Source organism: Quercus suber, unplaced genomic scaffold (genome assembly GCF_002906115.3).
Source record: "Quercus suber isolate HL8 unplaced genomic scaffold, Cork oak 2.0 scaffold_113, whole genome shotgun sequence".
Classification (NCBI taxonomy): Eukaryota; Viridiplantae; Streptophyta; class Magnoliopsida; order Fagales; family Fagaceae; genus Quercus; species Quercus suber.
This window is the reverse complement of record NW_027069578.1, coordinates 654,392-668,859: the sequence shown is the minus strand read 5'-3', so window position 1 is coordinate 668,859 and position 14,468 is coordinate 654,392. Positions and strand designations below refer to the sequence as shown.

At 34.4% G+C, this 14,468-nt stretch overlaps 1 protein-coding gene across 1 annotated transcript in view; it reads left to right on the top strand.

Moving 5' to 3' along the window:
- Positions 1–1,966, top strand: part of LOC112031733 (protein yippee-like At5g53940) — a 6,094-nt gene extending 4,128 nt beyond the window's left edge. Inside the window, exons 2-4 of the mRNA XM_065775519.1 lie at positions 753–861; positions 1,518–1,573; positions 1,656–1,966. Coding sequence (XP_065631591.1) covers positions 753–861; positions 1,518–1,573; positions 1,656–1,734 — 244 coding nt within the window. The 3' untranslated portion in view covers positions 1,735–1,966. The remainder of the gene's footprint in view (positions 1–752; positions 862–1,517; positions 1,574–1,655) is intronic.
- Positions 1,967–14,468: the final 12,502 nt, after the last annotated feature.

Genomic DNA, 14,468 nt, shown 5'->3' with positions numbered 1-14,468 from the left:
GAACTCCCCCCCCCCCCCCCCCCCCCCGCGCCTTTTTTCTTTTTAAATCCCATCAGACTTTATATTTACATCCTCTTTGAGGTACTAATTGGTCTGATATCTTTGCCCCCATTTTTTCTGGGTTTTGTGTATTTGTCATTTGTTTGATCACCTTTTGTCTTTGAATCTTTTGCCGCTTCTCCATTGGAACCTTATCAATTTAGTTCCCCCACCCCGCACCCCTCTCCCCCTTCTGTTTTAAAAATCAGACAAAATAAAAATTTGCATAACAAGGCATGAGGATTGAAAGAATTGGTACATTGCATAGGGGCTAGAGCTTGAGGGTGTAGGCCTGTATTAGAGATGTGATGGACCTAGAACAAGATCTTAAAAATCTTATGTGCATATCCTTTCTTTTCATTTATTTTTTTGCTGGTCTATCCCCAAATTCGTTAGGGAAGAAATATGGGATATTACCCTTTTGTCTGTCTTTTTAGCCAATTGCCCTTTCCAAGTAAAAAGGACAATTTGGTGAACATAGGGCGGGCAGAATGCTAACCTTCATATGTTGGGTATAATCTATTCAAATCTCAATGACATGATCTTTGTTGTAATTGTCGTCAGCTTGCGATTAGAAATCTGTCTTGTGATTCAAAACTCGTAACTGTCTTAACAAAATAAGATATTATGGTTCTTGTCTTTTTAGGACATGAAGAAATCTGATTGCATGTTCTAGTCCTTAATAATTTCTAATCTATGGAGGTTTCATACAGGGTAAATATAACTCTTGGACGTCAAGAAGAGAGGATGATGCTTTCTGGTATGCATACTGTAGAAGATATATTTTGCTGCAGCTGTGGACAATATCTTGGTTGGAAATATGTAAGCTTCCTTCTTCGTAGATCAATATGTTTTTCCTAGGATAAGTGCATTGTTTGTTTCTATTGAAAATATTTATTGATAAAAATCTCATCAGCTAATTATATAGTTTCCTTTTAAAAAATTTTAGAGACGTAATAAGTTCTTTATAAGTTAAATATTCCAATTTCTGCTGAATGGAATGGAGATTTGAAGGGGTGTGTTCTTCTTCTTCATTTTAAATTATCTTCCATTGGAATGAATAAATAACCAATGAGTCACGCTATTGTAACCCAGAAAATCGTAATATTTAGATATGGTCCTTTTAGACTTTTCTTAAGCAGGCAATAAACAATGAGGGTTTTAATTGGTTTGATATATAATAAATAAACATTTTTCTTACCACCTAGAAAATTATGACAGTCCATCTAGAAGGCATTCTTTATTGAAATCAACAATCCGCTATCATCAGCTGCTGCACTGAACCCCGTGGCCACTTCATCTAGAACAGTCAGATTGTGTGACACACATTTCTTTGGTGTATGTGTGGGGGTTCCAAATTTTAGTTTCTTACTTCACAAACTGAATATTACCTTTCTTTTACAAATTACAATCCAAAAATATGACATTTTGGTAAATGGAAAACAATGCGACTAATGCTTATTTTTATATTCCATTAGGTAACGGTGCATGAGAAGAGCCAAAAGTACAAAGAAGGGAAGTTTGTTCTTGAAAGGTGGAGTTTCTACAGTTCTCTGTATCTTTCAAATTTTGAATCTAAAACTAAAATCTTATACATGTGAGCATCTGTGTGACAGATGGAGGATCGTTGACGAGGTCACTGAGGAATTCAATTTGGATACCCGCCCTAGTTCAAGTGATGCAGAAAATCCTTAGAAAGTTTCTGGGTTTTTTTCCCCCTTATTAGAACTTCAATACTAATATAGGATCTGTTTGGATACTGCATATTTTGATGAAATTGAAAACTTATTGTTGAAAGTTCTGTACATAAAGATAAAAATTAGTTGAAAATAGTGTGGTGGGATCCATAAATAGTACCAAAAAGTGCAATGGGGCCCATGAATAATAGCAAAAATAAGCTGAATAGTAAAATAATTTTAATTTTTCATCTCTATCCAAACGGAGGCATAGTGATATATGCTTTCAAAGTCTCGCTGGCAAGATTCATATGAAGCAGAAGGATTTTGGCCTCTAATGTTCTTATTATCATCACATCACTAGCATAGATTTCGAGAAACTCGTTTAGAAGTTAACTTGAAGTGTCATAAAATTAAATGGTTTTGAAGTCATCGTAATGTTCTTTTAATATTATTCTCCTCAGCATGATATGATGATATGATGATGCTAATCTTTTTTTTTTTTTAAATATCTTTTTGAGAAACACACACACATAAGAGAGAGGAAAGAATTTTTAACACAAAAGTATATCACAAACTTTACTCAGTAGTTATATTATGATGATAATCTTAATAGAATGTTTCTTCAACCTAAAAATTTTACCTTTTTAAAACTTGCATCTTAAATCTCTGTCATTGGGAACCTTTTTGATATGACATTATGGTAAGAATCAAGTTGAAAAGCCAATCATAGGCCATTGTATGATGATAATATGGGCTTTTAACACGAAAACACACTATAAACTATACTCAAAATTTACGGTATGATAATGATAATATTAACCTAATGTTTCTTCAACCTAAAAATTTTACATTTTGGAAATTGCATATTAAGGGTCTGTTTGAGATCCGTTTATTTTGCTAAAAGTATTGTAGATAAGGGTAAAAGTTAGCTAAAATAGTACCATGTCTATGAATAATAGCAAAAATAAACTGAATAGTAAAATAAACTGATTTTTTAATTTTTGCCAAACATATACTAAGGGTTCATTTGGGATCCACTTATTTTGTTAAAACTGAAAACTTTTTATTGAAAGTACTATAGATAAATGTAAAAATTAGCTAAAATAATACAATGGAATCCATAAATAGTATCAAAAAATGCAGTGAAACCTATGAATAATAACAAAATAAGCTACTATTCATGGCCCCACTGTGCTATTTTAACTAACTTTTACTTTTATCTACAGTACTTTCAGTAATAAGTTTCTAGTTTCAGCAAAATAAGCAGTGTCCATACAGACCTTAAGTGTCTGTTTGGCAAAAATTATTTTTATCAACTTATTTTACTATTCAGCTTATTTTTTCTATTATTCATGGGTCTCATTGCACTTTTTGGTACTATTTATGGGTCCTAATGTACTATTTTAACTAACTTTTACCTTTATCTACAGTATTTTCAGTAAAAAGTTTTCAGTTTCAACAAAATAAGTAAATCTCAAACAGACCCTAATTCTCTGTCATTAGGAACCTTTTTGACCTGTGACATTATGGCAAGAATCAAGTTGAAAAGGGAGCTAAAGAGATGGAATAAGAGAAGTTTTGGAAATTCAAGGGAGATAATCAAGGAGATAGAGAAGAAGATTGCAATGATCCAAAATTTAGAGTCAACCAAAGAATTGGAACTTGAAGCTTCATTGCCTTTAGGACTTGTTCAGTGGCTGGCTTGGGAGGATCTAAAATGAAAATAAATATCAAAGGAACTTTGGCTTTGAGAAGGCAATAGAAATACAAGGTTTTTCCATTTATCCACCCTAATAAGATGAAGAAGAAATTGTATACAAGAGTTCAAATTAGATGATGAATCTTTGATTAGTGATAGAGTAGACATCCAAGAATACTTTAATAAGAATTTTAAGGCTCTATACCATTAAAGGTGCCTAAATATTCCTGAGAATTTGGAAAACCTTATTAATATGTGCATCTTTGATGATGAAAATGAAGAATTATGTAGAGTTCCTACGAGGGAGGAAATCAATAGAACTAATGAAATCCCTCAAGGCTCTAGGGCCAGATGGTTTCTCAACTTTATTCTATAAACATTATTAGGAAACAATGGGAGATCAAATCATGCTAGCCACTCAAAGTTTCTTTAGAAGTGGGTGGTTGTTGAAAGAATTCAATCAAACTTTCATATCTTCAACCCCTAGGAAAAAGGGGGAGTGCAATTTTAGCGAATTTTGGCCTATCAGTTTGTGTAATGTATGCTATAAGGTGATATCTAAAATCCTGGTGAGTAGATTGAGGCCTCTTTTACTGAGAGTGGTGGATCTAGCTTAGGTGGCATTTGTGCCAAATCACTAGATTATTAAAAAATGTGGTGTTTGCTCAAGAAGTGGTGCATAGTTTTTTTTTTTTTTTTTTTAATAAAAAATATACATAAAGGATTCTTGGGAATCAAATTAGATTTCCAAAAAGCCTATGATCAGATGATATGGAAATTCTTATTGCTGGCTCTCAAAGTGGTTGGCTTGAATTACAAATTCATAAACTTGATCAACTCATGTATATCTACAATCCAATTCCCAGTATTACTAAATGAAGGCTAGTGCCTAAGCTTCTCTTTATCTCGTGGGATTAAATAGGGAGATCCCATATCTCCACATCTCTTCATTCTAGGAAGTGAGGTTCTTATGAGGCTCATCAACATGGAGGTATTAGAGCATTAGAATCTGGAGTTGTAAAACTTTGGATATGCTAAAATTTAGCATCAAACCACTAAAAAGATGCATTATCTGGACTTCTAATCGTAAACAAATTTACAACTTAGTTATAGTACCATCCTAAATTTATGATGGCACTGTAGCAAGATTGTAACATATTATATTGCTTTTTACTCTTTTTTTCTCTCTTCCTTCTCAGTTTTTCCTCTCACTCTTCTTTTTTTTAGTTTTTGACTCTCTCTCTCTCTCTCTCTCTCTCTCTCTCTCTCTCTCTCTCTCTCTCTCTCTCTCTCTCTCTCTTTCTCTTTGTAAATCAGTGCCTATGCATTGCCTCTCTCAATTTTCTCTCTCAGATCACACAACATTGGTCAGGTGGTGCGGTAGCGTGGGCAGGTGATTGTGGCAGCATGGGCAGATGGTTGCAGCAACGTGGGCCTAATGGCTTGACCGTCGCCGATGAAGTAAAACCTCGCCATGCTTGCCTTCACTAAGTAGACTCTCTCTCTCTCTCTCTCTCTCTCTCTTAAATCCAGCCTTCGTGGGTCTCATGGGTTGGTGGAGCTCATGGGTTTGATGTGGTGGTAGATGTGGTAGATCGGGGTGGTGTCAAGGTGGTGGATCAGTGGGTGAGGTTGTGTTGTTGATGGTGGATTGGGGTGGTGCCATGGTTTATGGATTGGTGGGTGGTTGTGTTGTTGATGGTTGGGTTGATTTGGGTTTGGGAGGTAGTTTGTGTTGTTGATTGTTGGATTGAGTTTCTGTTCTGGGTTTGTTTGGGGTTTAGGATGAGTTTCTGCGCTGGGGTTTTGGGTCTTCACGGTGGTGATGGAGGTGCTGAGTGGTTGAGAGAGAGAGAGAGAGAGAGAGAGAGAAAAAAATAAATTTTATTGTGTAGATATATTATTTTAATGTATTGTATAGGAAAATAAAAGTTAGGATGTTGGATGTGTTATAAAATAATATAGTACAATAGATAAAGTAGTTTTTGAAATGATAAAAGAAGATTTTTTTAGAAACTGGATGTGAATGCTCTTACAAGGCTAGATTTATGCGGTTAAAGTATTAGGTAATGCTTCTCTCATATCAAACTCTGCTATGAAGATGATGATATTAATCTTTTGCAAAGCAAAAATGTAACAACTTATTGTTTTAAAGAATTGTTTGGAGAAATATTTTCTTTAGACTTGGCAGGTGATTAGTGTAGAGAAATCTGGTTTATTTCACTTGAAGGAAGTTAGCAAACAATCCCTAAATTAGTTAAGATGATGTTGGGGCTCAACAAGCAAAAGACCTTAAGCCGATAAAAGAAAAATTAGAAAATAAGCTTTGTGGTTGGAAGGGTAAAAATATATCTTGGCAAGGCAGAGCAACTCTCATTAAATCCGTTGCACATGCCATCCTAACTTACACAATGTTAGCTATACAATTCACAAAAGAGCTTGGTGATCAGATGGATGCTACTATCAGTGGAACCCAAAATCTAGATTTGGATCCTTTTTGACCCCCATGGCGTGGTCATCTTTATGTTGGCTAAGGTTTGGGATTTAATTAGAAGATCCAAGGACTTTAACCAAGCTCTCCTCTTAAAAATTTCATGGAGGATTTTAATCAAGAAAAACTGTGTATGTGTCAATGTACTCTAGAATAAATATAAATTTAGAAATAATTGGTTGAATCATCATACAATGGGAAGCTCATCACCAATTTGGAGAAGTGTTGAAGGAACCAAAAATCTGCTATCTCGATGTGCTTGCTTCTTGGTAGGAAATGGGAACTTAATAAGGACTTGGATTCCTGGCCTCCTAACTTTCATTCTAATTCCTAAGAAGGAGCTAATCCCAATACTGCCACATTAGTGTCCCAATTACTCAATCAGAACACTTGGGATTTAGCCAAGCTAACCATCCTCTTTGATGAACCCACTATTAAGTTAATACAGAAAATCCCCCTCTCAGTATTTTCCTAGAATGGCAAATGGACTTGGACTCACACCATCACAGGAGATATGTCAGTCAAGTCTACATATTGAATAAGTAGAATTACAAACCCCCCTTCCCCTAACTAAGATATAATCCAACATCAGATTTGGAAAGCAAAAATTCATGATAGGCTCAAATGCTTTTATGGTGAATTGCTGCAGATTGCCTCCTCACCAAGCCTTCTTGTCTTGATTTTTTGACATTAGCGACACAATGTGCCTCTATGCAACGCTGAGGAAGAATATTGCTTCCATCTCTTTGTGCTTTGCTCTTTTGCAGAGGCCATCTGGTTCTATAGCCAATGGGCCTAAAAATTGAATACATGAATTTTTTGTCCACTTCTCAATTTATCAGAGTTTTCCTTTCCCCTCCTTCTGAATTTAACATAGAGGGGTTTGATAGAGATAAGTTTATCCTGTTTGGGGCTATTGTTTTTTTAATAAAATCATTCCATTTCATAAAAAAGAATCAAGTTGAAAAGCCAATCATAAGTAAGGGATGGCATCTTTTGGCGTTTTTAATGAAGATATTTACAATTCAAATTTCTCTTCTCTCATTGTGATTATTGAATTTTATCACACATGCAGCTCACAAAAAATCTAGGGATGGCAAAAATGTCCCATTTCACTTGATCTGCTTTGTCTCAGTCCACTTCACGTAGGTTTTCCTCCACTCTGAAGAGGGAACGAGGTGGGATGGGTTTTAGGGTCCCACCACATAGAATGTGTATATATATATTTTTTTTTGAGAAACGAATGTGTATATATATTTTTTTAAAATATATTTATGTATTTATATAATTTAATGTCTTTTATCAACATCGTATTTATAATTTATTTATCTTGTACATATTTTATTATTATACCCTAAACAAATTTTTTTGTTCTCTCTCTCTCTCTCTCGCCCTTCCTTTTTTTTTTTTTTTTTTTTTTATATATATATATTATCTTCTTTATCTCATTAATGACATAGTCAACTAATTACAGATGACAAAGTGCCTCCATCTCATGTCTTATATTCTGTCATGACTTACTCTTCTCCATCTCATGTGGGTTTTCCTCATTTGAAAGTGAAGACAGGACCGCCTATTGTCCGACTGTAGCCTTGTACCATTGTCATCTCTAATCATAGCCATTAAATACTGCTTTTGAGAATGATATATAGCTTGGTCCCTTAAATAAAATTTTTGATTTTGCCATTAAGAATGATAGTTGCCAATTGCCATCGACAATCCTTTTTGGTCTCCTAAACTTGTTCTAACTTCTACCATGTTAGAAGAATAATAAGATTTGACATTTTTTTCGTTATTATAAAGTTAAGTGAATTGTACTAGACAACTCATTTCACCAATATAACTAAAAGTACTTGGCTATGCATGTACAATTCGATTTTCTTTTTCTTTTTCTTTTTTGGGTGGGGGAGGCAGAGGTTTAAATACTTAACTTTTCATCCTAGCCATCCAATTTGACGGGGAAAAACACTTTAATTTTTTAACGTTTTATCTTCTATGATTTAATGGCTAAAATTTAATTTTTAATTTTTCATCTCAGCCATCCATCCATAAGTTATTGCATCTTGTGTAATATCTTATATATTGCGTGGGATCTTGATCTAGAGGGTTCTTTGAGTTAGTGTAAAGAAGAATGATGGTACCTGTATATAAGTTAGATCTCTCAAGTGTTACTAGTCTATTCAGTACATGTTTTTTTTTTGGTGGGGGGTGGGGGGTGTGGGGATGGGGGGTGTGTATGTAAGAGTATTGACATTGGAGTTGCTAAAATAACCAAAATGCTATTTTATCACTTCAATACTAAAAATGACCCAACATTTCATGTTCTATATCTAAATATTTTTTTGCAACATGCTACAGTAAGTTGCTACTTATTGCTAACCTTTTTTTTTATTATTATACTTTAAATTCTCTCTCTCTCTCTCTCTCTCTCTCTCAAGTCAGTCTCTGCCTCACTCTTCAACTCCCTCACACACTCTTCTCTCTCTCGCTCTCATTCTCGCAACCTGATTCATGGATCTCTGTGATTTTGGGTCCTTGTGGTTGAACATAGTGGTTGTTATCAACATATAGAAATTATTGTGCGTCAAATAACATCAAAAGTGTTGGTTTCAGAAGAAGGAATGTCTACTGGTTTTTTCACCCGGAGAACTAATTGAATTGTTGCGAGTGGAACGAACAGGGCACACTTTGGAAGAAGCAATCTGTTACCAAGCTATCTTATTGGGAATAATGAAAGCAAATCTCTAAATACTCAAAGTTTTACCATAGTAGGCGGTGGTTTTAGGTTTCAATTGATTTTGTGGTGGGTTTTAGTTGTTACTACGACGATGGTGGGTTGTTGGTTTTGTGACTGTTTGTGGTTGTTGGTGAGATGGGTTTAAGGTGAGGTTTTTATTTTTATTTTTTTTTTTTTTTATTTTTATAAATTAGAGTTGTAGTGTTTGTTTGGTGGGCTTGATATGGATTTTTTTTTTTTTTTTTTTTTGATGAAAATTTTTGGCTATGAATTGTGGTGGTGGCTGGTTGCTATGGATTCTTGTGGGTGTATGTTTTATACTATTTTAATGGGTGTTTATGTTAATTTATTGAGTGATGTGTTAAAAGTAAAAATTTTGATGTTGAGTATATTGTTAAATGAGATGTAAAAATAGATAAAGTATATTTTTAAGGTACTAAAAGCATAAAATTTTTAGTATCCCAAATATGAATGCTCCAACATTGACACAGGTAAAAGTCAAATTTAGATTCCATTGACAAGAAATTTATTAATTAAGTTACGGCAAGGGCGGCTCTACATAGAGTTTAGGGTGGTCACAAGACCACCTCGACTTAGAAAAAAAAAACAATTATTATGCATAAATTTTAAAAATTTATGATTTTTTTATCCTTTAAAAAACCTTGTGACTACCCTAAATTTTTTTTAGGCTCAACATAATTAAACATTAAACAAAATTTGGCAACAAGCTTGGTTGTAGACTAAGACTACAACTCTATTCAATATTTTTTTATTGGATATGAATTTTAACAAATCCACAATTAATTACATTTTCTTCTTAAATCCTCCGTACTTGCAAAATTTCAAAAAGATAAAACATCAATAGTTATGTCGTCAATCAAATGTTTAAATTTCGAGTTTTTGTAATCTAAAATTATATATAAAAAATAAGTTTATGGATCGAATAGTAAATAACATCTGATTGACATAAAATTTTGATTTTTTTAAGAATATAGAGAATATACAATTTATCGGTTAGATTTTCAAAATATGTAACTGTAAAGACCTGATTTAAACTCCTAGCCCAATGTGTGTATGGGTTTAAGCTCAAAAAGCCTAAAACAATAAATTTGTAGAGAATATGTTGTAAAACTAGGATTTAGTGAATTTAGTAACAAACCAATAGATTTTAATGACAAAGAAGGAAAGATAATAGTCGTTTACTAAAAAAAAATGTTCTCGGCCAAGTCCAAGGAGACTAATTCTTAGATATTGCTTTTAAAACTTTATTACAAGTCTGGTTCTAGATTGCTAAAGTATTTCTTTCTTGATTTTTCCGATCATCCCTCGTGGAGGATATCTTACATTATATAGCCCTCCTTGAACCATCCTGATCCTACACTTGTTGATCATTTGAGCCCCTACTTGAATGTCTGTCCCATCAAACACCCTCTCTGGTTTTTTGTGAGTTGTAGTAACCAAAGTAATACTGTTCAGGGGTCTTCTCCACGAAAATGCGGCTAGAAAAGCAGTTGTAGTGTATTTAATATGATAGTAGTAGTTTTTCCTTAGACTTTTTGGGTTTCCTTTCCTTCTCGTATGTTCATGAGGCACGTCCCTATCATTAGAGCTTACATGAAGGCTACTTTCATCGTTGGAATACACATCTGAGCGATATATATCATACCCAATGAGAAATTCCTCCTCGAACCGCCTCCCATTCATTTCCTATTTATAATACTCTAAACTGGAACCCCTCATAACTATTAATTCCTTCTCAGACTTGTCAACGCCCTCAGGCAAAGCACAAGGCCCAATGTATGATTTTAGGCCTTTATTCCTACAGTAACAATGTTAATTTGTTTAGTGAGAGTTGTCTACAACTAAGTTTGTAGTCAAATTTTGTTCTTCAATTTTAGTATTCTTAACAATATATTAGAGCCTTACAAATAAAAAGAAAAAGTTCAAGAAAAATTTTATTTAACTAAACTTTTGAAGAGATGTAACTTGCAACATTTAATAATGAGACTATCATGTAACGATTTCAAAATAAGAAAATTTGTAAAAAGAAATTGTAATATTTTATGTGCTTGTGTGTGTGTGTGTTTTTTTTTTTTTTTTGTTAATATATAACTTCTCTTTTTATTAAATATTGTGCAATTTAAGTTTCTACTCTAAAAAAATTCCTAGCACTGCCGGTGAGCTACGGAATTTAAAAATTCAAGACATCCCCTTCCACGGTGACAATTTGCGTATCCCGGAACTATCTAGAAAGTTTTCGATATTTTTAATTTTTATTTTGGATGTGGCAGAAAAATTTTGTTTAGGCATCATGGATACATAATAGTATTTTTTTTATTTTCGTAAATCTGGATTTGTGGGCCTCACTTGTTTAGACGCGTCATGTATGAGATATTGAGATCAAGTGGGTCCACAGAATATTGCCACCGTTCCCCAACTTCGCCTTTTGTGATTATGAACCGCACGGCTAATACGGCTTCACAACACGTGGTGCTCCACACTGTACCGCCTGCAAATTATACTCTCTCTCTCTCTCTCCACAAAGCCACTAAAGTGACAGCCTTCCTCGCCCACTGTTTTCGAGTCAGTGCTGTATAATCCCACTTTCAAGTTCCAATTGAGACGCTATAATGATTTTCCCCAGAAAAACAAAAACCAGTAACTGAGGTTGTATTATTGTGAGCCAAAAGAGAGACAGAGGGATGTATTTTGTTTTTTTTTTCCCTTGTACAACGTAACTCATTATTACTCCACACGTCCAAGTAGGACCTCCACTTAAAAAGAAAATAACAAGAATTTTAGGGATAATTACAGTAAACCCACCTGTAGTAAAGTCCGTTTTTACTTTACCTACCCGTGGTTCAAAACTTATCACTTTGCCCACCTGAGGTACCTTCCGTTAGGGATCTATTACCCACCTCTCTGTTTGCAGTTAGAAAAACACATTTTTAAAGAAAAACAAACATAACAAAGATCAAAAAGTTAGGGCTTTTTATTTCTTAAGAACTTCTATAAGAACAAATTGGAGGAAAAAACAACAAACCCAGATTCAGTCCAAAGAAAAAAAAAATTCAAACCCAAATTAATTGAGAGTGTATGGACCGTTTTCTAAGAACAAATTGGAGGAAAAAACAACAAACCCATATTCAGTCCAAAGAAAAAAAAATTCAAACCCAGATTAATTGAGAGTGTATGGACCGCTTTCGAGTGCGCGATCGAAATGGCTATGGACTTTGTGTTTTCCTTTGCCGCTTTGATCGACTAAGGTTAATTCGAACAAGGCTCGACGTCGGTGCCTTCGCTGGCGAGCGCGATGAAGAACGAAACGTAGGCAGAATTGTCCTCGGGTTTTTCCCGTCGGGATAGAAATATATCGCCCACTGATATCCTCTGACGGTGAAGTTGTCGCTCGCGATGTGCTTCCCTACTCCCATGCCTTTCGCCAACGAGTAGCCTTGGATCACGAACTTGTGCGAACCGTTCACCGTCTCTGTTAGCGACCACGACTGGCTCGATGGACTCAAGATTAATTGAAATTCCCTTAAACATTCCCCAACCCATAACAAACACAAACCCAACTTCTCCTTCACTCTCTCTACACCCACAGAGTCACTACCCAACAAACCCTTCTTATCTTCTGTCTCGTTGAAATCGTTGAAGCCCATACCCATGTTCTTGGGCGCAGTTTGGGCTCGATCGGAGTGACAATCCCTTGTGCATTCTTCCCACGGCCACTGCCTTTGTACCCCATTTTTTGCAATAGTTTCATACCAATCCCTTTCGTTTTGAGTGTCAGTTCTTGTGGGTCTGTGTTTGTGTTGCTAGGTGTGGTGGGTCTGGGTTTTGAACCGTGTATGATTTTTGTGAATGACTGAAAGTGTCTGAAAGGATTTTTGTGAAATTAGAGTAGAGCACTTTTTCAAGTGTAGGATTTTTGTAAATGTTTTTTAGGATTTGTGCCAATATGAAACCTAGGATTCTTGTTTTTGGATCTGTATGTTTGCTTCTTTTTTTTTTGTATTTATTTAATTTTAAATTTAAATTTGAACAAACCCAGAAGTTTGAGCTGATTGTTGAATCAAAAAGTGTGAAATTGGACTAATATCATTTGCTTACTTGAAATGTTTCAGAATTTATAAACCCTTTTGTGAATTCTTTTTTGGGTTCTGTAATTGCTTCCTAATCCACGTTTCAATGAGTTTTCCAAGTGTGGAGCATGTAATTGGATTGTTAGGAACTGTTTGATGAAGTCTTTATTGAAGGAATTGTCCTATACTCCCACCTTTGCGTCATCCTCCAGATTAAAAATGATTTCATTGAGCATTTGATCTGAGCTATTCCTGTGTTTTGTTCTTATAGAAGTTCTTAAGAAATAAAAAGCTCTCTTTTTGATCTTTGTTATGTTTGTTTTTCTCTAAAAATGTGTTTTTCTAACTGCAAACGGAGAGGTGGGTAACAGATCCCTAACGGAAGGTACCTCAGGTGGGCAAAGTGATAAGTTTTGAACCACGGGTAGGCAAAGTGAAAACAGGCCTTACCACAGGTGGGTTTACTGTAATTATCCCAGAATTTTATTAATGTGTGTCATAAGAGTACATAATAGAATATTATTTTGAAATTTTTTTTATTAAAAATTAAAAAGATTTGATAATTTTTTTAATTTTCAATAAAAAATTTTCAAAAACGTATTGGTTAACCGGACCCAAATAATAATAATGTGGTACCATATTTGTGTATCAAGAAGGGTTCCTAGCAAAATCTATCCATGATATTCAGAAAAAAAAAAAAAAAAATCTATCCATGATAATTGATGCAATTCGTGAGGATTCATTAAAAAGGTTTTGAAGTTTGAACCATGACATAATGATGTTGTGAAGTGAGTTTAAACTTTAAAGAATTACTTACATATATGGAGAGCTTAAGTTAAATTAACTTTTAGGGGAAAAATCTCAAAATCAAAAACAATTTCTTATATTAAGGCATAATTTGAAACTAAAAATTAGTGACCCCGAGATTTCCTTGTTTTGTTGACTTTGTTAGCAGTGGGATTATATGCAGTTCCAAAAAGTTTGGATCTTTCCCTATCAAGTTCTAATTAGAAGATCATCTCAACCAAAAAAAAAAAGTTCTAAATAGAAGTTCAACTTTCTTTCCATTAAAGCTCGAATAAGATTATGACCAATAATTATACCTCTCACAATACGTAAAAGCTCACTCTTATATAAAAAAATTTATTTTAAATTATCAAGCACTATTTTACTTATACACTTTTAAAGCACACTCTACACCTCATATTCAAATTTTCATTACACATTACACCTAATAAGATGGTCGCCTTCTTTTTTTTTTTTTTTTTTTTTTTTGCGTTTTCCAATTTTGTGCTGGCACCCACACCCATATCCAACAACCGCCACTGCCACCCATGCATCTCACCGCACACTCAACTAGCAACCACCATGACACCCATATTTGTGAACTCACCCCGCACCATTGCAATCCACATGACCCAAATTGATTTGCAAACCCACACCCAAATCTAGCCGTCTCCTCTACCGCACTCGAATTTGCTCTCAACCTTGCATGACGAAGAGCCCCCCATCTGGCTATCTTCTTGAGAGAGAGAGAGTCAAATAAAATATGAGAAAAAATTATTTAGATGTGCTAAAGTAAACATCTATTTTTAGAACTTCTTTTAGTAACTTGTAAAATTTTTGTATAATGATGAAGCATAGATTGTGAGATCAATTTTGTGTATTTGGGCGTTGATCTTGCATTTTAAGAGCTTCTGCATTTCTAGATAGGAATGCTCTAACATTCACATAT